The 25,420-nt window shown below is 45.0% G+C and overlaps 1 protein-coding gene across 1 annotated transcript in view; it reads right to left on the bottom strand.

The window, feature by feature from the left end:
* Positions 1-25,420, bottom strand: part of LOC124613440 (WW domain-binding protein 11-like) — a 184,704-nt gene that overhangs the window by 120,378 nt on the left and 38,906 nt on the right. Inside the window, exons 4-5 of the mRNA XM_047142141.1 lie at positions 9,658-10,046; positions 3,740-3,856 (exon numbers count right to left, since the gene is read on the bottom strand). Coding sequence (XP_046998097.1) covers positions 3,740-3,856; positions 9,658-10,046 — 506 coding nt within the window. The remainder of the gene's footprint in view (positions 1-3,739; positions 3,857-9,657; positions 10,047-25,420) is intronic.

The following is a 25,420-nucleotide window of genomic DNA, read 5'->3' as shown; positions in this document are numbered from 1 at the left end:
AAAATACTGTTAATCTTTTTCCCACGTATTTTTGACATAGCTGTTGCCTGACACTATTTGGCTATGTGGCGAATGTGTATATTGCAAGCAGACTACCTCATGAAAAGCATTATGTTTGACTCCAGGTGCACTTGGTGAACGGAACAGGCATGTTTCAGACCCAATTTCTTCTACTTTAGATCAACACCTGAAATGGTACGCTTCGCTGTGAGAGCCCCGAAAGAAGATTCATATTGTTGAGAGGTGTACCTGATCGGCTAGAACAAACTGTGACTAGTATAACACAGTAACTAATACAGAATGGCAGATGTTCAACAGACATTAAAGTATGAGCAAACTACTTATCAGATACAGTCAGCAGTACTAATTGTTCGCTGATGACGCTGTTGCTTACAGGTGAATGCTAATGCTAATAATAATAATAATAATAACAATAATTTCGTGTGGGTTAATGGCCGGGTGCTAGTGTCACAATTGGACAGTCCTTCGGCGACTTTTGTGTCCCTGATGTAAACTAGTTATCCAACCGGGAAGGGGGATCTGCAGTTTTATATGGAATACGAACCACGTGTTGCGCCTGAGAACTCTTCACAACGTGGGAAGGTAAAGGGTGGACTAAAAGCTGACTGAAAATTTCCGTTGTCCGACCAGGATCCGATCCCGCGACCACTCGGTTTGCAGGCAGCTGCTTTAACAGTACAGCATCAGGACCAACACATAAGTACTGTCGCAGGACCATCGTAATGAAATGAAAATGAAGTACATAGAATCTTCTCTTTGTTTATAGGACGGTAGTTCTCTTCAAATGTAAATAGACTGCAGAAATAACCAAACGAAGAGAAAGAACCAGACAGTAGATATCGATGGAACTACAAGCGCTTGACATGTCTTTATAGCTCTTTGGAAGATGTACCCTGCTTGACAGTTGCTAAGGAACAGAGATTCTGATGGACAAGAATAATCACAGGCAATGATGGACGACATGAAACAAGGTACATACATAATAAAGTTGCAGTGGTTCATTTACAACGAAAAATGGTACAGATTTCACTACTTGGGAAAGAAGGATGATAAATGTAAATGACGTTCATGTTTCACACAGGCTAGCCTCCCTATTAAAGGTCGATATTGGACTGTTAGTAAGGAATAAGCCCTCCTTGGCGACTAACGCACATTTTTGCAACTGTTATTCGTGCTGGCTAACAAACTGCTGAGGAGATTGGGGGATATTGCCCCTCTCCACTCTGAAGGCGGTTTCCAGTTCTTACACTGTTCCGGAAAGGGACGTTCGTTGAGAAACACGTCTGCTAAGAGCATCCCAGACATGCTCTTTAGGGTTTAGGCCCGAAGAGTACGCAGGAAATTCCATAAGTTCAATTTCTTCACTTTCTAGTGTGTCCGACACCGCAGCTGTCCTGTGTGGGCGGACATTGCCGTCCATAAACAGAAAGACGAGACCTACCGCACCGCTAAACAGACGAACATGATCCAGAACAATCTCCCTGCAATACCACTGAGCTGTAACGATATCACAGTGGCGTTCAGTAACATTCGGAGGTGCGTAACGTGTTCCTCCTCCCTCCCCCCCCCCCCTCCCCTCCCCCCTCCCTCTCTCCCTCTCACTCTCATGGCCAGAATCATTTTCCACCGTGCAGACTATCGTGAAGTTGAAGTGGTATGCATTTAACAGGCTTCCGAGCAAACAAACCGGCCGCGAAATGCTAACAGTTGCAATGTCTGAACCAATCTGCCTCGGTGTGATTGTACGTTCTCGCGTGTAGGACTACGTATCGATCCTGTTGCGTTGTGGTTGTTCGCCTACGACCACGGGTATGTTTTCACGTAGCATTTCCACCTTCAGTGGCCATTTTTTAATCGCCTTAGGCGCACACATTACTGTAGCCACAGTAGTGACACTTTGACTGGCTTCGAGCCGCCCAACTGCTCGTCTACGTAAGCACTCAAATTATGTCTTGCAGACATGTCGCGATACCACACTGAGCGCGTACTAGACTGTTCCACAACCACCTTCCTCAAACACCGTACTGCATGAACTGCCGAATGCTTACAGAGCGTTCGTGGACAGGCTTCGCTGCAGCTAACGCGTCCTGCCATTTCCTACTACTAACATAGATTCGGTGATCCGTAGCAACTGTTCGCTGTACTTGACAGTTGATAAGGAGTAACTGAACTTGCTAACTAACAGTTGGGGGTTGTTAGCAAGTGTCCGTTATTCCTTAGCAGTTGTCAAGTTGTGTATTACCTGTATCAAAATACCTCAAACAAAGGAACATTATAAATGCTCAGAGAATTCAAATGGGAACCTTTGGGAGAAATGTAACGCCGATTTGCTAAATTTAAGAAACGGATATTGCTTGCATTGAATGGGAAGATAAGTAATGACCTGTCGACGACAGAGTGATTAGAGTTTGAGCACAATATCGGACAGAGGAAGGACAGGGAATGAAATCGGCCGAGACCCATCACGGCATTAGCCTTAAGGGGGGTAGGACGTCAAACGGGCCGTCTTCGAGCAGGAGAGGCACCACAGGACATTTTAATTTCCACTGTCTATACTTTTAAGAATAAATTCATAAAACTTTATCAGCATGACTAGGAAGGATTAAGGATTCACAATCACAGCAGTGGAAGTTCAAAAAAAAAAAAAATTTCATGTGAAAGTTCATCATTTTTTTCACTTCTATTGGCTGCGTTTGTTGCTTGCTATAGGTACACGTTTCTTCATACGTAAGGGAGATTCTTCGATGAACTTTGCACAGCATACAAACCATACTCGCAGGTGTATGAAACTCTAGAAATTATTTAATTTATGAAAAAAATGAGTGTGCTGTTATATTTTAAACTACATGTTCAGAAAAAATTCTAATTTTATAGTTAATTATCTCAATTTTACCACAGTTTTTAATAGATTTGGAAAATTTAGAGTTTCATACACCTGTAAGTATGGTTGTGCAAAATACATAGACGAATCTCCCTTACTTATGAAGAAAAGTGTAGCTATAGCAACAAATGCAGCCAATGGTAAGTGAAAAAAAGGTGAAATACAAATGTCAAAAAAATAAATTATTTTCTTATATTTTTGAACTTCCACCACTATAAATGTAAATCCTGAATCCTTTCTGGTCATTCTGCAAAGTTTTATGAATTTATTTTTAAAAGTGTAGACAGTGAAAATTAAAATGTCCTGTGGTGCCTCCCCTGTTCCAAATGGGCCCGTTTGACGTCCTACCCCCCTTAAGCGATTTCGGGAAATCACGGAAAACATAAATCTGAATCGCCGTCGTCCCCAACAGGAGTCCAGTGTCTTACCACTCCACTACTGCTCCCGGTTTACACCGACAACTCGCTCAGAGATTGCTGGAAATGCGATAAGAGAGATTTTGACGCATGACGAATGGGACGGTGTACACCAGTATCAACCATATCAGTGCCACAGTGGTTGGCAGAGTATACATGTAAACATGTTTCACTCCGTGGAGTGCATTACCAGATACCCTTTCACTTAATGTGCTATACTGCTGTCCTAATTGGACGTTATTGGTAGCGGGCCGCCCGTGTTGTCTGTTGCGAGACACTCACCCAGAGGACGCCGTCCTTGGACTGCAGGCAGACGTCGCCAGGCGTAACGCCGGGCCAGTGTCCACTCGCGGCCACCGCCGCCGCCGCCGCCGCCCCCGCCGTCGCGACGCCGGGCCTCTTGCCGAGCGGCGCCGCGGGCTGCGGCCTGCACACGCCCCCGACGCCGACGCCAGCACCGGCGTCCGGGCGCGCCGACAGCAGCTTCTCCCGCGACGACGACATCGACTTCGCCGAACAGCGTTCCCCACACACCAGCCTGTTGCAGAAATCGCTATCAAAAATCTTTTTTTTTTTCAAGAAACAGACATAATGTCTGATGGGATAACCGCAATCAGTGGTTTTATAATGTGACTTATAATCCGTTTTGAGCGCATAAAATGTTTATTCACATGACCGGTTTCGGTTCCTCTAGAACCATCTTCAGATCTGCAATTTCGGTTACAGGAGTAAGCCGTCCACACACGGATTATTCCTGCAACCGAAACTGCAGATCTGAAGATGGTTCTAGAGGAACCGAAACCGGTCATGTGAATAAACATTTCATGCAATCAAGACGGATTATAAGCAACGTTATAAAATATTTTTGCTAAAGTTGCCACATCGAACCCTCTTCGCAAAACTACTGTATATGTTGTAAGATGTGTATATTTCTATTGTCTATTGTCAAACCACAATTTATGAAAGATGTTTGTATGTAATTAATAGAATTAAGTAGGAATGACTAATATTTGTCATGCTGGAAATAATTGTGGTAGCAGGGAAAGTCTGCACCAAAGTATTGTTGGCAAGAGAGACCGCAAATTGATATTTTAAAAAGGGCGAGAGAGACCGCGTATGGATACATTTTAAGAAAAGAGCGGGAATGACCGCGCAATGATACATTTTGTAATGGTAGCACGGACTGTCTGCACCAGACAGCATTGTTGGCAGGAGAGACCGCACTTGTGCGTTCGTAGGAAGTCAGTAGTAAGCGAGATGTGAAGCGAGTTGGTAGCAGGTCTGAAGCGTGAGGTTGAGAGGAGCAGTGTGCCTGCCAGCCACCAGCTATGATTTACAAGAGATTATAAACGGATGTACAGAGACATCAGTTAACTATTATCATAAGAGGAACTAACATTATTGAACTATTTTCTTTGAGAAACTAAAGGCTACTGAAGGTATGTTTGCGCAATGCTAGTTGTAAGATTATTGTAAAAAGTAAGTCCCATTTGAACGTTTGTAAAATCATTTCATTCAGAATATAATTAATTTTTGCCAGCAATGTTGCAATTACTGATTATAATCCATCCCAAAAACCATCAACGTAAAACTTTGCAAAAAATTTATTGTTGTCAAGAAAAAGTGTAACTGTGAATTATGTAACTTCAGTCAAATTAATTATAGAATAATGTCAGCTCTGCTATTAAAGAATAACGTCAGCTTTGGTAATAAATACAGCCACTTCTTATGACAGCCCACCAGCAGTTAATATAGTAAAACAGAGTTCGATGTAGCAATCAGATGGCGATCCAGTAACAGTAAAAAAGGTAACGAACAGTTTTGAGTTATTGCAGATAACGACTGAGGGCCACGACGACGACACATTCTATGTTTCGTCGAAATAATCAGAAAATCGCTTTTAATAAGCAGCAATTAAATTTGTATGCGAAGATTGAGAAAGAGAATAAATTTCAAAGGGAAGATTTCATTTGTTATTATTAAGCAATAGATATAAATCCTAAGGAAAGGTTTCATAGGTTATTGTAGAAGGGAAAGGTGCGTAAGAAAAAAAAAGAGAGACGGGAAGGTTTCAATGTTTTTTTTTCTTGTTTCATAAAGATTAATCCAATTTCGTAACATACAGAGGGGTCCAAAAAACTGCATCCACTGTTTAAAAGTCCATAACTAGCAAACTAATTAACGGAGTTGTCTCATCTTTGGTAGTGTAATAGTTTGTAGTTCCGGCAATAGCCACACAACCGTTGTATTGCGCTGTTCTGTACTGTCAGATGACAGGCGCCAGATAGTCAGTGTTTTGTTCTTAGTTGCATCTAGTTACTCGTGTAAACATGGCTGGCGCAAGGCTTACATTCGATGGAAGGAAGTCAGTTTTGAAGTACGAAAACATTAATAAGGTTCAACGGCAATGGCGAAATGAGTATCAAACAGAGCCACCGACACGTTTAACGATTCGTCGCATTCGAGACAAATTTGAAGCCGTAGGCTGTGTTAAAGATGTACACAAAGAAAGATCTGGACGACCTGTAACAGTAACAAGTTCAGCTAACTCCCGTCGTGTGTTACAACATTTCACTCGCTCAACACAGAAGTCTATGAGACAGTGTGCCCGTGAAACTGGAGTGAGTCGCTCAAGTGTTCGGCGAATTTTGAAGACAGCGAAGTGGAAGTGCTACATCCCACTATTGCTACACGCAATGAACGAGGACGACCCAGATCGTAGAATGGAGTACTGCGAGTGGTTTACTAACATGGTGCGCAACGAGGAAGAGTTTGCAGAGATAATTGTGTGCTCTGATGAGGCACAGTTCAAACTCAGTGCACAGTAAATCGCCACAATTGCATCTACTGCGCCGCCGAAAATCCGAACGTCCATGTAGACAAAGCCGTGAATTTGCCGGGAGTAAATGTGTGGTGTGGGTTGTCTTGCCGGGGCTTGAGTGGGCCATTCTTCTTTGACGGCATAGTTACCGGTGAGGTGTACCTTCAGAAGCTTCAGACATCCATTTTACCTGCCATCCGAGACTTTTATGAAGACGTATGAGTGTACTTTCAACAAGATGGTGCCCCAACCCACTACCAAAATTGTTTTATGGCATATCTCAACGAAAACGTACCAAGAAGATGGATAGGCCGTAGAGGTGCTGTGGAGTATCCACCACTTTCCCCAGACCTAACTCCTCTAGACTTTTACGTGTGGGGAACACCAAAGGACGTCGTTTATCGACAAAAGCCACGCACATTGGATGAACTTCGAGAATCCATCGTACATTCATGTGCAAATATCCAACTGAACACGTCGCAGTCAGTAGTTCGTCCTGCAGTTCGGCGGCATCGTTTGTGTGTGGATGTTAATGGTGACCATTTCGAACACCTATAGTGATATCTTTAAGTTGGACTATAAGCTACACTTTCACCAAAGATGAGACAACTCCGTCAATTAGTTTGCAAGTTATGGACTTTTCAACAGTGGACACATGTTTTGGACCCCTCTGTATATCTGCTACACGATTTGAGGTAGAAACTCGAGGTGTATTTTAACTTACGCATAGGACTACAAGATTTTTCTTTTCAAAAGAATCGTCTTTAAATTACAGGTCGTTGATTTGTGCACGAGAAACTGGCGCCCGACATTGTCCCGGATGTGTTCCATCGGGCTCAGGTCTGGCGAATCAACATCGCTGTCATGATCCTCTAAGCACCGTGCTACGATCTGGCCTTGTGACACAGAAATGCCTTCGTCGTGAGGGTGACACCAAGTGTGCTGGGTTGGATATGCTCTGCAGTTATGTTCACGCAGTGAAGAGCTGTAATGGTGCCTTCTATTCCTATCAAATGCTCATGGAAACCCCGGTCAATATCCCCTTTAACTAATACTATCCCCACCGGAATGCGACTGTGGCGCGAAGCTAGTTTGGAGCACCCGTTCGCGTGGCTCTGAGCACTATGCGCCTTAGCTTCTGAGGTCATCAGTCGCCTAGAACTTAGAACTAATTAAACCTAACTAACCTAAGGTCATCACACACATCCATGCCCGAGGCAGGATTCGAACCTGCGACCGTAGCAGTCGCTCGGTTCCAGTCTGTAGCGCCTAGAACCGCACGGCCACTCCGGCAGGCCCCGTTCGCATGACTGATGGCGTATTCGGACACGCCATCAACCTGGTGTAACAATGACGTATATTCATCCGAAAAAGTGACACTCTTTTTTTGAGCCACGCTCTCAATCTCGATGATACCGTCACCACTTCAGTCGTAGTTCGAGATGTCGTTGGGTCAACATGAGAATACGTAACAGCTGTCAGCTGTGGAACCCTCTGCTTAACAATGCATACACTGGACGGTATGCTCTGAAGCACACCTGCACCAGCATTTTACACTGTAGGCAGGTCTCAGATCTACCAGAGACCGCCGCTTATCACTATTTACAGTGTGACCAAATCTCCGACTCCCACGTTCCGTGATGAGGCGTGTACGTCCCACACTTCGTCTCTTACTCTATTTTCAGCCGTTCGAAACATTCATATTTCTTTACGTACTACACGAATATGTAATAAAAAATGGAGGTTCCTATTAAAAAAACGCAGTTGATATCTATTTGACCTATGGCAGCGCCATCTGGCGGGCCAACCATAGATCCATCTGGTTTCCCCCTTCAAGCTAGACAAGTTTCGTTCTTTATAGTTTTTTGTTTCACGCTTATTTCGTGAGATATTTGGCCTGCTCACGATCAATAGGCCACCCTGTATACAGGGTGTTACAAAAAGGTACGGCCAAACTTTCAGGAAACATTCCTCACACGCAAAGAAAGAAAATATGTTATGTGGACATGTATCCGGAAACGCTTACTTTCCATGTTAGAGCTGATTTTATTACTTCTCTTCAAATCACATTAATCATGGAATGGAAACGCACGGCAACAGAACGTACCAGCGTGACTTCAAACTCTTTGTTACAGGAAATGTTCAAATTGTCCTCCGTTAGCGAGGATACATGCATCAACCCCCCGTCGCATGGAATCCCTGATGCGCTGATGCAGCCCTGGAGAATGGCGTATTGTATCACAGCTGTCCACAATACGAGCACGAAGAGTCTCTACATTTGGTACCGGGGATGCGTAGACAAGAGCTTTCAAATGCCCCCATAAATGAAAGTCAGGAGGGTTGAGGTCAGGAGAGCGTGGAGGCCAGGGAATTGGTCCGCCTCTACCAATCCATCGGGCGAATCTGTTGTTGAGAAACGTACGAACACTTCGACTGATATGTGCAGGAGCTCCATCGTGCATGAACCACATGTTGTGTCGTACTTGTAAAGGCACATGTTCTAGCAGCACAGGTAGAGTATCCCGTATGAAATCATGATAACGTGCTCCATTGAGCGTAGGTGGAAGAACATGGGGCCCAATCAAGACATCACCAACAATGCCTGGCCAAACGTTCACAGAAAATCTGTGTTGATGACGTGATTGCACAATTGCGTGCGGATTCTCGTCAGCCCACACATGTTGATTGTGAAAATTTACAATTTGATCACGTTGGAATGAAGCCCCATCCGTGAAGAGAACATTTGCACTGAAATGAGGATTGACACATTGTTGGATGAACCATTCTCAGAAGTGTACCCGTGGAGGCCAATCAGCTGCTGATAGTGCCTGCACACGCTGTACATGGTACGAAAACAACTGGTTCTGCCGTAGCACTCTCCATACAGTGACGTGGTCAGCGTTACCTTGTACAGCAGCAACTTCTCTGACGCTGACATCAGGTTTATCGTGAACTGCACGAAGAATTGCCTCGTCCATTGCAGGGTCCTCGTCGTTCTAGGTCTTCCCCAGTCGCGAGTCACAGGCTGGAATGTTCCGTGCTCCCTAAGACGCCGATCAATTGCTTCGAACTTCTTCCTGTCGGGACACCTTCGTTCTGAAAATCTGTCTCGATACAAACGTACCGCGCCACGGCTATTGCCCCGTGCTAATACATACATCAAATGGGCATCTGCCAACTCCGCATTTGTAAACATTGCACTGACTGCAATACCACGTTCTTGATGAACACTAACCTGTTGATGCTACGTACTGATGTGCTTGATGCTAGTACTGTAGAGCAATGAGCCGCATGTCAACACAAGCACCGAAGTCAACATTACCTTCCTTCAATTGGGCCAACTGGCGATGAATCAGTACATACTGACGAAACTAAAATGAGCTCTAACATGGAAATTATGCGTTTCCGGACACATGTCCACATAATATCTTTTCTTTACTTGTGTGTGAGGAATGTTTCCTGAAAGTTTGGCCGTACCTTTTTGTAACACTAGTGTGGTAGGTGAGAGGGTGAGGTACCTGGTGGAGAGACAAGGCGGGTGGTCATCGCCGAAGCCGCTGCTGGCGGACGAGGAGGCGGTGTCGCTGGCGTGGTCCCGCGCCGTGACGGCGGCAGCGGCTGCGACGGCGGCGGCGGGCTCGTGCTCAGTGTGCTTAGCCAGCGCGGCGTACAGCGCATCCAGGTGCTTCGGCGGCCAGATGGGACGCGGCACTCCTACGGGCCAGCCCTCCGGGATGGGACACAGCCGCGAGCACCCACTGCCCCCGGGGGGCGGGGGCGCCGGCGTGTCCGGAGGCGGCGGCCGTGCCTGCGGGAGCGGAGGCGGCGGCGAGGCCGGGGGCGGGCAGGCGTGCCGCGGGGGCGCCGGAGACCTCGTCTGCAGCGACGAGCAGCGGCCGGCCGGCATCTGTGGCCAACAGTCAGGCGTTAACACCACGGCTACGCGGAAACTAACTTCACTTATCACGCAGCTTATTACTTAACTGGCCACTGAACTTATCCCACGAACTTAAATCGCGTGAATCCGAGACACACACCTACATTCGTAAGTGTGGAGGAAGGTTCCAAGAACACATTCTATCTATCTTCCACGGGCAATAAGCGAACAACAGACATGCCAACACTTAGACTACGTACAGGGTGAAAAGTATTTTAACCGACCGTTGTGGTCGAGCGGTTCTAGGCGCTTCAGTCTGGAACCGCGCGACCGCTACGGTCGCAGGTTCGAATCCTGCCTCGGGCTTGGATGTGTGTGATGTCCTTAGGTTAGTCAGGTTTAAGTAGTTCTAAGTTCTAGGGGACTGATGACCTCAGATGTTAAGTCCCATAGTGCTCAGAGCCATTTGAACCATTTTTTTGAGTTTGCAGGGGACATCAAAACAAATATTTTTCCCGAATGTCATTTTTTCCTATGAGGTGTATTTAAACCGGTAGAGGAAGATTTCTCTGGCGGCAAATTTATTAAACCAACAAACACTTTTCCATATTTTTATGACCAAGAGACAACACATTAACACAACCCAATTTGAATTACAGTAGATTTTCAAAAATGCCTCCATTGACATGTAAACAAAATTTACACCGTCGGATCATGTTCTGTCTGACACGGGCAAAAACCGCAGGAGTATCTTGAATTGTTCCTGCTGCTGCTACTATCCGGGCTACCAGATCCTCTTCTGGTGCAACAGGAGTTGTGTAAACAAGATTGCGCATCTCTCCCCACACAAAAAAGTCCAGAGCGGACTTACCTGTGGATCGAGCAGGTCATGGTACAGTACCACCTTTGCCAGTCCACGTTTTTGGGAACCTTCGGTTCAGGAATCGACGCACACGGTGACTGAAATGTGCTGGCCAACCCGTCATGTCGGAACTACATGCGTTGTCCTGTAGGGAGCGGGACATCTTCCAGCAAGTCTGTAAATGCTATGGCGAGAAAATTGTAATAGTGCCTGCCATTTAATAGCCTAGGTAGCAGATACGGCCCAATTAAACAGTCCCCAACAACACCGATTCACGCATTAACGAAGAACCGCACTTGTTGATCAATCCGCTGTGCGGCTCGTCCGTTGTGGTGCGCTACGTAGTACGCACCAACCGCATCAGTATACTCACTCCAGGTGTATCGCTCCATTACACTGGTGGACAGCAGTTGCCTACAACTGAAGAGCGTAATACGCCCTCTAACAACTAAAGATCGTAATACGGCCCCTAACAACTGAAGAGCGGAATACGGCCTCCACCGGTTTAAATAATCCTCATAGGAAAAAATGACATTAGGGAAAAATATATGTTTGATGTCCCTATAACCTCCCAGAGAAACATAAATACACATACCAAGAAAAGTTTTGCATCACCTCGGTTCCGAGAGTTCCGTAATCTGAACAAAATATTGGAATAGAGATCAACATAAACATCATTTCCGCCCTTTTTATTGCTCATGGAAACCACACATTGCATGTTGCACCACCATACAGTGAGACCTTCAGAGGTGGTGGTCCAGACTGCTGTACGCGCCGGTACCTCTAATACTGTGTGTTAACGTGCCTCTGCAATGAATTTGCGACGTGAATATCGTCGGCGATGGCAGCGCAGTATTCCTGTGTATAAGACATTGAGAGCCATACACATTGACTTGGCTGGACAATTTAACAAGCAGAAGCTGATGGGAGGTCCAAATGTTTTCCGTGGACTACGAATGCAGTTCAAAAAATGGTTCAAATGGCTCTGAGCACTATGTGACTTAACTTCTGAGGTCATCAGTCACCTAGAACTTAGAACTAATTAAACCTAACTAAAATAAGGACATCACACACATCAACGCCCGAGGCAGGACTCGATCCTGCGACCGTAGCGGTCACTCGGTTCCAGACTGTAGTGCCTAGATCCGCACGGCCACTCCGGCCGGCACGAATGCAGTTCACGTGTGATGTTTCTGCTGTGTCTGGAGGTAGTATGTGGCTGCCCTTGGCTGTAGTATGGGGGAACCATGCTGATTATGCTGGTCTTGAAGCATTCCCTGATGCAAACATCTTGGCTTGGAAGACTTGGAGTATAACTAAGAGTACAGGGCTACTCGCTAAAGTTCCCTCTGGTACTCTGGTGCCAGACAAGCCATTTACTTTGCCTACACGAAGAAGGATGAAGCTTAATGCAGACGAGTATCTCTTTATATGGGCCAAAGTGGGGAACAACACTAGTAAAATAAAGATTACTGCTGATTTAATGTTTTATTATAGACAGTACCAATTCCTTATTTCCTCTCCTTATCTCTCCCATGTTTTAAATAAAAAAAATTTAATTATGCACTCTGCCGCTAGAAGCAGTGTGATCTTGAGCGGGACTTAGCCGCTGCAGGCCGCTCTTGCTTCGATACCTGCCAGTATTCGTCGTGGCATACTATCCACAAGTTCATCAAGGCACTGTTGGTCCAGATTGTCCCGGCGTAGATCCCTCAGTGTGGTTGGTAGGTCGCGTCGTCCATAAACAGCCGTTTCAATCCATTCCAGGCATATCCGATTGCGTTAATGTCTGAAGAACAGGCTGGAAACTCTAGTCGAGCGATCTCGTTACCTTGAACGAAGTCGTTCACTAGATGTGCACGATGAGGGTGAGAAATGTCGTCCATGGAGACGAATGCGTCGCCAATATGCTGCCGATGTGGTTGTACTGACGGTCGGAGGATGGCATTCACGTATCGTACAGCCGTTACGATGCTTTCCATGACCACCAGCGGCGTACGTTGGCCCCACATAATGCCACCCCAAAACAGCAGGGAACCTCCACCTTGCTGCACTCGCTGGACAGTGAGTCTAAGGCGTTCAGCATGACCGGGTTGCCTCCAAACACGTCTCCGACGATTGTCTGGTTGAAGGCATATGCGACACTCATCGCTGAAGAGAACGTGCTGCCAATCCTGAAAGGTCCATTCGGCATGATGTTGGGCCCATCTGTACCGCCCTGCATGGTGTCGTGGTTGCAAAGATGGACCTCGCCATGGCTGTCGGGAGTGAAGTTGCGCATCGTGCAGCCTCCTGCGCACAGTTTGAGTCGTAAGACGACGTCCTGTGGCTGCACGAAAAGCATTATTCAACAAGGTGGCGTTGCTGTCAGTATTCCTCCTAGCCATAATCCGTATGTATCGGTCATCCACTGCAGTAGTAGCCCTTGGACGGCCTAAGCGAGGCACGTCATCGACATTTCCTGCCTCTCTGTACCTCCTCCATGTCCAAACAACATCGCTTTGGTTCACTCCGAGACGCCTGGACACTTCTCTTGTTGGGAGCCCTGCCTGGCACAAAGTAACAATGAGGGCGCGATCGAACATCGGTATTGACCGTCTAGGCATGGTTGAACTACAGACAACACAAGCCGTGTACCTCCTTCCTGGTGGAATGACTCGAACTGATCGGCTGTCGGACCCCTCCGTCTAATAGGCGCTGCTCACGCATGGTTGTTTACATCTTTGGGCGGGTTTAGTGACATCTCTGAACAGTCAAAGGGACTGTGACTATGATGCAATATCCTCAGTCAACGTCTATCATCAGGATTTCTGGGAACCTGGGTAAGACAAAACGTTTCTTGATGTGTGAACATAATACAGGCAGATGGCACGTCGGGCTCTACAGTTATTTAGCGACATGCTACAAGTAGACGCCCACTACAGGATATGCTAAATGTTTTGGCTAGATACATCGAGACAAGCCGCATTGAATCCTCTCAGAGTTACTTGGTGTATCTCGAAGACATGCTGCTGCCGCAACAATCCTGTCCATTAAGTCCTCTGGTGATGTAACAGTTCATATACGAGGCCCTTCAGATATCTCCAGAGGAAAAACTCGACTGAGGACAGATCGGTTGGTCGTGATGGACATGCGATTAGGCCACCGCGACCAATCCAGCGACCGGGAAAGGTTGCCTGCAGATGTGGGCTAAATTATAGGTTGAGATGCACGGGGTCTCCGTCGTGCTGAAATCGAATGCAGGCAACATCATTCCCCACGTCCGGCAGAACCTCGCGCAGGAATACCAGAAACAGGCGACCATCGACCATCAAGTGGGTTCGGGGGAACTTATGGCTCAGCAAACGTCTTCGACGATTCCAGCCCACACGTGACCGTAGCGCCCTCTCGTGGCGTTTGCGACCCGCGACTACTATATGATTACTGATACTCGTTGTATGCCCGATGTGCAATGTCAGTTTGTAAACGTTTTTTATAAATCACCCTGTATACACTGCAATTAGATAGAAAGAACAATGGGCACAATTAAATGCATTAACATACAGTATTTTAAAAAAAGTACATGAAGAGTGCCTCCGGACACGACATAACAGACATGCACATAAGCAGCGTAACAACATTCTCCAGAGGATGGACAGCAACACCAACTGCCACTGTAGAGGAGATAAGCAACAGTAAAAAAGACACCTAGAATTATGAATCTGACATTACATGCCAAAATGAACTGAAAAATTGAACGTGTCACCTAAATAATAGTTAAGGATAGCGAATACTAGAGTAAATGTAGTGTAAGGTGCTCGCAGCCTGGCCACGAAAGCGCCAAGTGTTGTATATGGATGAATGATGATGCGTAGCATTAGAAATACCATTTCTCTACTAGTAACTTACACTATTTTGTTGTGATTGGCAGTCACCAGCTCGAAGGAACCATTTCGAGGTATTCACTTCCACTCACAACCTGTGATGGCACTAACAAATCTCGCCTCTATGCCACCATCTTTTTTCAATCTTCTTGAAATAACAAAATTTGATTTGTATTTCAATCTCAAATTTGTTACTTTAGAAATTATTTATTTTGTCTCCAATGTTGCAGACAAAAAAAAACATAAACTGCAAAAAGGATGTCGAACGAAATATCAAGCATGTAACACCGTTTTAAAATATTAGGTAACAGGTCTCTAACGGTGCAATAAATAAATAAATAGGAAGTAGTGGGGAAATCAGAACGGTCGCTATCAGACGAAATTTTATTTGGTTATTGTTTTCCTCTTTCTTTTCTCTTATTATGTCGTCTACGTTGTATAGTGAGTAAATTAATCTATAAAATAGTGTACATGTATGCTTACTGTCGTATGAGTGCTGTGACTGGCGAAATGAACTTCTCTGTAAGCCAAAGGAACATGAAGATGAGAACAGCTGAAGGACAGTGCGTTCTAGAAAGAGAAGTAATTGCTTTTGTTGACCTGGTTTGCTGCACGATGCACGAAAAACGCTAAGAGTGTGAGTGTGGATGCTAAGAATTATTTATACTTGCGGAATGTGGTAAGAAATGGAATGCAGACTGTTAGACGAGGAGTGATAATGACTAAAAAGAAAAGAGGGTCACTTCATTCACTACTGCAGGGCGTGTGTATAGTGATCTACATACAGAAGAAGAAGAAGAAGAAGAACAAGAACAAGAAGACCACTACAGTTTAGATGTTTCTTTATGTACTCGTAGGTTCTATGAAAGGGAAAATATATAAGTAGCAACATTCTAAGGACACAGCACGTCTTGCTCCTTGTGTTTAATACAAAAAATGATCTCCAGTTTATTCCAATATGTATCTTGCGTGCAATTTTATATGATACAAGCGGTGTACATACAATAGTACATGATATACCTGATGTGCATTTTTCCTTTATACATCTGGTGTGCAATTTTATATGACTGAAATTGTCTTAGTGCATTTTCAATATTTATTCCGCGATACTCTGCTCTATATCTGTTTGTACTCCAGAAACTGCTACATTACAACGACCCATAACCTACTGCCGGCCGCGTTGGACGAGCGGTTCTATGTGCTTCAGTCCGGAACCGCGCTGCTGCTACGGGCGCAGGTTCGAATCCTGCCTCGGGCATGGGTGTGTGTGATGTCCTTAGGTTGGTTAGGTTTAAGTAGTTCTAAGCCTAGGGGATCGATGACCTCAGACGTTAAGTTCCATAGTGCTCAGAGTCAGCCCATAACCTATTAGCATCGACAATAATTACGACGAATCCGTGAAATTCAGGAACGAAGAGTCGTCATAGTGGATACAGCTACAGCGGAGGTGGGAACGGTAATATCAACCGCCATTCTAGATCGTTATCAGATGGGAGAAGCGTCAGTGCACATATCTTTGGTCACCGAAAAATCCGGAAACTATTAACATCAAACATTGATTTGAATGAAAAATACTTTGGCATACATCAGTCTGCCGATAAGTTGGAACTTTCCTTTATAAGATGCACATCGCACTTGACAATGATGTCATACACTCTGTACATTGAACTAACAAGGGAACCTCCCCATCGCATCCCCCTCAGATTTAGTTATAAACTGACACAGTGGATAGGCCTTGAAAAACTGAACACAGATCAATCGAGAAAACAGGAAGAAGTTGTGTGGAACTGTGAAAAAATAAGCAAAATACACTCCTGGAAATTGAAATAAGAACACCGTGAATTCATTGTCCCAGGAAGGGGAAACTTTATTGACACATTCCTGGGGTCAGATACATCACATGATCACACTGACAGAACCACAGGCACATAGACACAGGCAACAGAGCATGCACAATGTCGGCACTAGTACAGTGTATATCCAACTCTCGCAGCAATGCAGGCTGCTATTCTCCCATGGAGACGATCGTAGAGATGCTGGATGTAGTCCTGTGGAACGGCTTGCCATGCCATTTCCACCTGGCGCCTCAGTTGGACCAGCGTTCGTGCTGGACGTGCAGACCGCGTGAGACGACGCTTCATCCAGTCCCAAACATGCTCAATGGAGGACAGATCCGGAGATCTTGCTGGCCAGGGTAGTTGACTTACACCTTCTAGAGCACGTTGGGTGGCACGGGATACATGCGGACGTGCATTGTCCTGTTGGAACAGCAAGTTCCCTTGCCGGTCTAGGAATGGTAGAACGATGGGTTCGATGACGGTTTGGATGTACCGTGCACTATTCAGTGTCCCCTCGACGATCACCAGTGGTGTACGGCCAGTGTAGGAGATCGCTCCCCACACCATGATGCCGGGTGTTGGCCCTGTGTGCCTCGGTCGTATGCAGTCCTGATTGTGGCGCTCACCTGCACGGCGCCAAACACGCATACGACCATCATTGGCACCAAGGCAGAAGCGACTCTCATCGCTGAAGACGACACGTCTCCATTCGTCCCTCCATTCACGCCTGTCGCGACACCACTGGAGGCGGGCTGCACGATGTTGGGGCGTGAGCGGAAGACGGCCTAACGGTGTGCGGGACCGTAGCCCAGCTTCATGGAGACGGTTGCGAATGGTCCTCGCCGATACCCCAGGAGCAACAGTGTCCCTAATTTGCTGGGAAGTGGCGGTGCGGTCCCCTACGGCACTGCGTAGGATCCTACGGTCTTGGCGTGCATCCGTGCGTCGCTGCGGTCCGGTCCCAGGTCGACGGGCACGTGCACCTTCCGCCGACCACTGGCGACAACATCGATGTACTGTGGAGACCTCACGCCCCACGTGTTGAGCAATTCGGCGGTACGTCCAGCCGGCCTCCCGCATGCCCACTATACGCCCTCGCTCAAAGTCCGTCAACTGCACATACGGTTCACGTCCACGCTGTCGCGGCATGCTACCAGTGTTAAAGACTGCGATGGAGCTCCGTATGCCACGGCAAACTGGCTGACACTGACGGCGGCGGTGCAAAAATGCTGCGCAGCTAGCGCCATTCGACGGCCAACACCGCGGTTCCTGGTGTGTCCGCTGTGCCGTGCGTGTGATCATTGCTTGTACAGGTTGTTGTTATGGTCTTCAGTCCGAAGATGCAGCTCTCAATTTTCTTTATAATAAAGAGATACTGGACTGCACTGGAGAGAAAATTTGACTAAAAGAAGGTATCGGTTGATAGGACACATCTTTATGAGACATTAAGGTATTGATAATTTGGCAGCTTTGGGGAGGGGAAGGAAATACGAGAGGGGTCCAAATGGACGCAATTTGCAGTAGTTACACGTAGATGAAATATCTCGTACAGGGTGGGTATCGTGGAAAGCTGCATAAAACGTACGAAAAGACTTTCATAAGATTTGTAGATGTAGCGAAAAGATTCGACAACATTAAATGGTGCAAAATATTAGAAATCCTTAGATAGATACACTAAAGGGAAAGACGGATAGAAACAATATGTCTAAGTACGGAGACCGAACAGTAAGCCTGGAAGACCGAGAGAGACGTCCTAGGATTACAAACGGAAAAAGTGGTAATGTAAGTCTCTATTGTCGAACATTTATATCAAAGAAGTAAGAAGAGAAATAGAAGAATGTTTGAGACGTGTGTTCGAATTCAGGATGTATAAATTTCAATGATGGTATTTTTATCTTCAATGAGAATGAGTAAGAATTATAGGACCTATTGAATGGTATGAAGTTTATTAAGCGTAGGATATGGACTGATAGTAAATCAAAGACAGACAGAAGTGTTAAGCAATATTAGAAATGAGAATAGTATCAACTGCAAACAACGTTGCGCGTTGGTAACACATGTTCGTGGCCGATCACCGATGTTAAGCAATGTGAGTATCGGTTAGTGCTTGGATGGGTGACCGTGTGAGTACGCCGGATGTCGTTTATTCATGTACACGCAAGTCGCCGGAGAGGCCTCCAACTGAAGGTTTTACACCAAGAGGCTTTATTACAACGATAAACTTAACATCACAGCTGGGGTTCACATCCCACTCGAAGTGAAGGAATTCTAATATTTTGGAAGTATCATAACGGATGGCAGAGAGAGTAAGGTACGAGAAGCACACTAGCACAGGCAAAGAGGACATTCCTCGCTAGAGGACGTCTAGTGGACCTTAACATGAGGAGGAAATTTCTGAGAGTTCATGTCTGAAGCACAGAATTGTACGGAAATGAATTGCGGACTACGAATAAACCGTTTATGAAGAGAATCTAAGCGTTTGAGGTGTGTTGTTACAGAACGATCGTGAAAAATAATATATACGATAAGATGTGAATAGATCTTCCGCAGAATCTGCGAGGAAAAGAATATGTGGAAAACACTAGAAAAAGTGGCAAGGCGACATTGAACAACATGCACGACACTAGAAGGAATGATAGAGGACAGAAACAGTGAGGTTTGAATATATACCGTACATAATCGAGGACTTCGGATTGTAAATGCTGCTGAAGAGTGTCGGAGGAAGGGAAATCTTGGCGGCCACGTCGAGTCAGTGACAAAAAAAAGAATGAGATCCTTTACTCTCAAGAAATGATTCATATCGGAAGAAAGTAGGTTACACTAAGAAACTGGAGAAAGCTAGTCAAATAACAACGAAGTTTTAAATTTTATGACTTAGGTACAGTGGAGCCTCAATGCTACAGGTTACAAGCTGATGGAGATTTCACCGTATGCACAGTTTTGCTTATAGTTGTGTTCTTTATGTCGTAGTGGCATCGATTTCGGAGATTCTTCAGGCACGTGCTACAAACGTACGTTGTAATCGAAGTCCGCAAAATATATTTTTCTGACTACTCAGAAACATTACGACAAACATTCATCGCCTCCAACTCTGCACTCTAGTACAGGCAATTGTACCAAAACCAGAGGAAAGCAACCTCATTCAAACCGGGTCAACTGGGGCTGTTAACTCAGTGTCTTTTGTTGAGGTAACAGCTCGTGCTGACCCGGTTTGAATGACCTTTCTTTTCAGCCGTTTGGTAACCATGGTAATTCTGGCTTGTGGAGTACAACCCGATGAGTATTCCGGAAGAGTCGAGTAAACATGTTTTGCAAGGGATGATTCTACCACGTCTCTCTAGAACGCACTTCAGTGTTAAGTCATATGGCCCTGATATTAATGGTATTATGAACTGAACACAATAAGCATTCAGTTGTAATGAAAACTGAATATATAGTGACTCTTAGTTACTTGCCAGGCGTCACTTCCGCTGCTTATAGTCAGTATGTATATCGCTGAGCATACAGCGAGCAGTGTTTGTTGACAGAAACTTAGCGCGACCGGCGTTGTGGGGATGGCGCAGGAAGAGAGGGGGAGGGGGGGGGGGAGTTGAAGATACACCTTTTCGCAGCACTGTTAATACTGGTTGAGTTACCAGCGTACTACCGCCGTAATCCTCCTAATGAACATTATACGCGGGCTTAAATGGCGCAGTAAATAGTAATCCCCGTTTAAATTGTAATTCTAGTGTCGCGTATCGAGCTTCGCATAACATAAGTCTGCACCCCGCTGTCTACACATGGGCCCTGCCCTAGGTAGCTCCTCTTACGAGCTCCTGTTGCTGCCAATGGGAATTGTTTCTTAGAGGAGCTACAAAGATGCATCGCCCAGCGAGCCAGCACTCACATTAAGACGCAGTAATTGAATCTTGGATAAGGGGGGCTTAAAATCATCGTAAGGCCGTCCACATCAAAGGGTTTACGCAGCTTCTTTAAATCACTTACAGCAAAATGCCGATATGGTTCCTTTGGGAAAGAAGAGAGAGATATATAGATAGATAGAGAGAGAGAGAGAGAGAGAGGGAGAAGAACGGCCGATTGTCTTTCTTGTCCTTCTCCGGTCCTCTATAGCTAACTAGATAACTAGATGATGGGTCGAAACGCATTGCGTCACTAATTAAGAATCTACTAATTTGAGTTTAAACATTTTTTTATAGCTTGGTGCATACTGTTTGCTCAAATGAATTGCTCACGTGCAGTGAAACAAAAATAAAAACAAAATACAATTATGATTGCAAACGTTTGACTTAGAAAAACAGAATGATTCTTTCCGAACTCTAAAAGTGATCTGAAGTATAAAAGTGAACCTGTAAATTACAGTTTCATCAAGATACTATATTGCAGAACAACAATTAAAAAAGATAATCACACAGTGAAAAGGTTTATCTAAGGTTTGTAGATTATGGCTGAGAGTGAACGTCGAAAACTAATTTTAAAATGGCAAATTTATGGCAAAAGTGAAATTGCACGAAGAAAGGAAAGCAACGTTAAACGGAACGAGTAGAATTACTTTCTTGGCAATAGTAAGAAGAGGTGAACTTTTTTTCGGTCTGTTATCTATATAAAACAGACCGACTGTTGCACACGAATTGGCATGATAGAGCACACAATATTTTAACACGATTTCAAATGTTATAGTAATAACTAAGCATGCTGTTTAAAGGGGGAGGGGATCTACATAAGATAACTACGTTAAAACAAGAAAATAGTAATAATAACAACACCTATAACGAAGTTTGGGTGCTGCCCACAGATATCCGTTCATCTGGAATCCAGAAGGTACACACTACTGGCCTATTACACTATGCAGCATTGGTAGGTCACAAATTGTGTAATTTGTAATTCTGGACTACACTACATAAACATTATACCACACAGCAGCACACAACACGACACCGCAGTAAGAAGAAATACAAGAAATTACGAAACAGAATTCAGTTTGATTGTAAATAAAACAAAATCGAAAGTAATTTGGAAAAGAACAACATATAATATCAGTCAGCCAAAAATCTAAAAGCCCCGCGGGGTAGCCGTGCGGTCTCAGGCGTCTTGTCAAGGTCCGTGTGGCTCCCTCCGTCGGAGGTTCGAGTCCTCTCTCAGGTATGGATGAGTGTGTTGTCCTTAGCGTAAGTTAGTTTTAAGTTAGATTAAGTAGTTCGTAAGCTTAGGGACCGTTGAAATCACCAGTTTGGTCCCATAAGACCTTACCACAAAGTTCCAAAATGTAGACTGCAGGGTACGTGAAACTGAAAGAGAAGAAATTCTGTTCCCTGAGAACACATCATTTTTCATGAAGGGAAATATATTGGTTTACAACCAGTGTTTATAATCTTATTCCTCCTCCATTCTTCCTACGCTAAAGCCCGTTCCTTTCAGTCCTGCAGTCTGCGTTGGCACTCCATCTTTGCCTTGGACAGCCTGTCTTTTTTTTTGGCAACTGGTAATTAGTTTTTACGATTTTAACAATCTTCCGTTCATTAATCGTGTCTACACGTTCGTTCCATTCATGCTTTTCTGATGTACTAACTCATTAATGGTGTCCAATTTACATTCTTTTCTGATGCTTTCACTTTTTTCTGTCTCTCTCTCTCTCTCCCCCCTCCCCCCTCCCCCCTCCTCTCTCTCTCTCTCTCTCTCTCTCTCTCTCTCACTCTCTCTCTCCCCGCTCCTCCCCCCTCCCCCCCCCCCTCTCTCTCTCTCTCTCTCTCTGTGTGTGTGTGTCTGTCTGTCTGCTTCCCGTAACCCTCACATAATTTTCATTTCCGAGGTTTCCAAAAGCCTTCTAGCTTTTGATGTTTCGGGCCTTGCCTCAGCTGCGTGTATCATAATTGGTCTCACTACTGTTTTGTATTGCCGTTGCGTGTTTTCCTATCTCCCACCTACATAAAGCTATTGAAACCCAAACCTGGAGTTCCCATTGCCATGCAAGTGAGACATGTGAATTGGGAAAGTAAAGGAAACACTGCATTGCACCTTTCGATTTATGGTGCACATTCAACAAAATAAAAATTACATTTTACGGTCACAATTTATTGTGGTTCTAATGGAAACAAAAAGCTTATATGTGACTCAACTTTATGAAACATTACCATTGAATTACGTGCATTTTAACCCGTAAATGTAATGGAACTACTAAAAGCATTGATCGAACAGCTTTACTGTCAACTGTTCAGTACAGACTATTCTGACGCAGTAATCTTCCAGAATAGCTTCCTTCGCACTGAGCTTCAGACCTCAGAAGCTAATGTTACTGATATTGCACGTGATTGCCCGGGTCCCACGATTCCACTCCCTTGTGTGCGTTAGACGATAAGAGGCTGACGGGGAAGTTAGCTCTCTTTTCGTGTAGCATGAGAAATAGTGAGGGAGGGCCAGCGGAACAGTAACGACGCTCAAAAAGGCGGTAGATCACCGTGCTTAGGGCTGCGATAGCGTAGCCACACTTATAATGAAAACTGCTACTGAGAAACCCGCCAAATACGACGTCCATTCTGAAATAGGACTTTTAGTGGCAAAGTATCTCATATATCTATCGAGATTCGTCTCAAAACCTGTGCTGTGTATTGGCCGAATGTAATGAATAGAGCTGCGGTGTGTCCTCTGGTTGAGTGCGGGCAGACGAATATTTACAGTGCTGACGGAACTGGCTGAGTCTTAAGCTGGAAATGAACAGGCACAGAAAACCGATGAAAAAATCCGCGGTAACTGGCCTTTAACAGTATGACATCTGCTGAACAAATTTCTGTACATTTTTCGTATAGAAAGTGAATATGTTGATGTAAATGTGGTTTCACCGCCAGACACCACACTTGCTAGGTGGTAGCCTTTAAATCGGCCGCGGTCCATTAGTATACGCCGGACCCGCGTGTCGCCACTGTCAGTGATAGCAGACCGAGCGCCACCACACGGCAGGTCTAGAGAGACGTCCTGGCACTCGCCTCAGTTGTACAGCCTACGTTCATAGCAATGGTTCACTGACAACTACGCTCTCATTTGCCGAGACGATAGTTAGCATAGCCTTCAGCTACATTTGCTACGACCTAGCAAGGCGCCGTATTCAATTGATATTTATTATATGAAGCATGTATCATCAAGAGAGATGTTCTACAATTGTGGATTAAAGTTAAGTATTATATCAACTACGTACTTTATTTGCAATTCTCAAGATATTGTCCTGTTCCAGACCTCACGCCAGTCAGCGTGTAATTAAACGCGTGCATTTCGGCCTCCTCTAGAAAAACAGTGTTGGCTCTTCTGCCAACACAACAGTAAAGCAGGGGTACTACGCTGAGTCCGAGGAGAAAGAAAGGCAATATAGGAGATAGTGTAAGTGCGGAAATTTGGGTGCACATGTTCGACAGCAGGGCATAAAGGACAAACTGCAAAGTGTTTGCTCTGCCGAAATACCTCACAGGAATGCAGCGGGGTAACATTTTTTATAACCGCCGGTATTTCGACAGATGAATACTCCGTCATTTTCAAGGCACAAATGCAACAAGGGGTCGCTGGGATGGCGAAGACTACATACACAATAAACAACTACCGTAGTTGTTCGTGTGTTGTATTTCAGAGTACACACCCTTTGGTTTTCACTTCGATGCAACAACCGCCGTGTACAGTCATTTCTCATAACATTTTTATGCTTTGAAAATGATAGCGTGTTCAACAGTCTAAATATCGGGGATTATCAGTAGCATTACTTGACTGCATTCCCGAAAGTTATTTCAACATACGATACGCCGGAGAAACTCAAATTTCGCTTAGTTTGTTTTCGACCACACTAGTTTTTATGATACTAATTTTCCATTCATCTATATTTGTTGTGCACATTATTGTCAGTCGATTTCGAAGCCTTTTACAGCCTCATCTTCAGGTACGTACGCACAATTCTCAAAATGGAATACGGTAGCAAGTACATCTTGTGGTACAGTCCAGAGAATGCGGTGCCGCACCAAAATAGGCGACGTGAATCGTTACCACAGACATTAGCAAGGGTTCGCTGCAATCCGAAACAACCAGTGGGAGAAGACCATGCCACTTGTCTCAGCGTTAGGAGCGCCCTCACACTGAGGTGAGTGCAGTGTCGAGCGTGCAAGAGTTCAGCCCAGTTCATGACCTCAGTTGAAGCAGTCAGCATCTTAGAGCAGGACCAACGAGTTGTTAAAGTTTCTGATAAAATTGTACTTTAGTAAAGACTGAACGTTGTACCACAAGAGAATAGTCTGTTAATTAGTGCATCAAGTGCTTACTAGTCAATGAGAGTTGTAAATTATCCAGTACTCCTGTGGCAAAGAAGTGTTTCCAAGTTAAGTAATTACTTTATTTACTAATGTAATAGAGTGACCGGATGTTTCACGAGTTACAGTTCCGACGTGCCACTTCACTGAGCAATCAAAGAACCCAGAGCTGCGGCCGCACGATTGTAATTTCGTCTGCTCACAACACATCTTGTTGCCGTACCACAGCACCCTCTAATGTAGTAAACAGAGGACTTGTTTTCTTTTCACAGAGGTCCACTTACAGAGAATAGCTGATGACGACTGACTGTCTATTGAGTATCAGTAACCGCACCCCCGAATCGAACCCCCCATGGATAAAACAGCTACAGACGTCTAATTTAACGCGTTAAATATCTGATCTTAAGCGCGTGATCAGGAAAATAGAAAATATTTGAAATTATTTTTAAAGTTTGCTGAAAGTCACCAACTGCTCTCATTATCAAAATGGTTCAAATGGCTCTGACCACTATGGGACTTAACTGCTGAGGTCATCAGTCCCCTAGAACTTAGAACTACTTAAGCC

Source organism: Schistocerca americana, chromosome 4 (assembly GCF_021461395.2).
Source record: "Schistocerca americana isolate TAMUIC-IGC-003095 chromosome 4, iqSchAmer2.1, whole genome shotgun sequence".
NCBI classification, from domain to species: domain Eukaryota; kingdom Metazoa; phylum Arthropoda; class Insecta; order Orthoptera; family Acrididae; genus Schistocerca; species Schistocerca americana.
The sequence above is the reverse complement of the archived record's forward strand: the minus strand, read 5'-3'. Positions and strand labels throughout refer to the sequence as shown.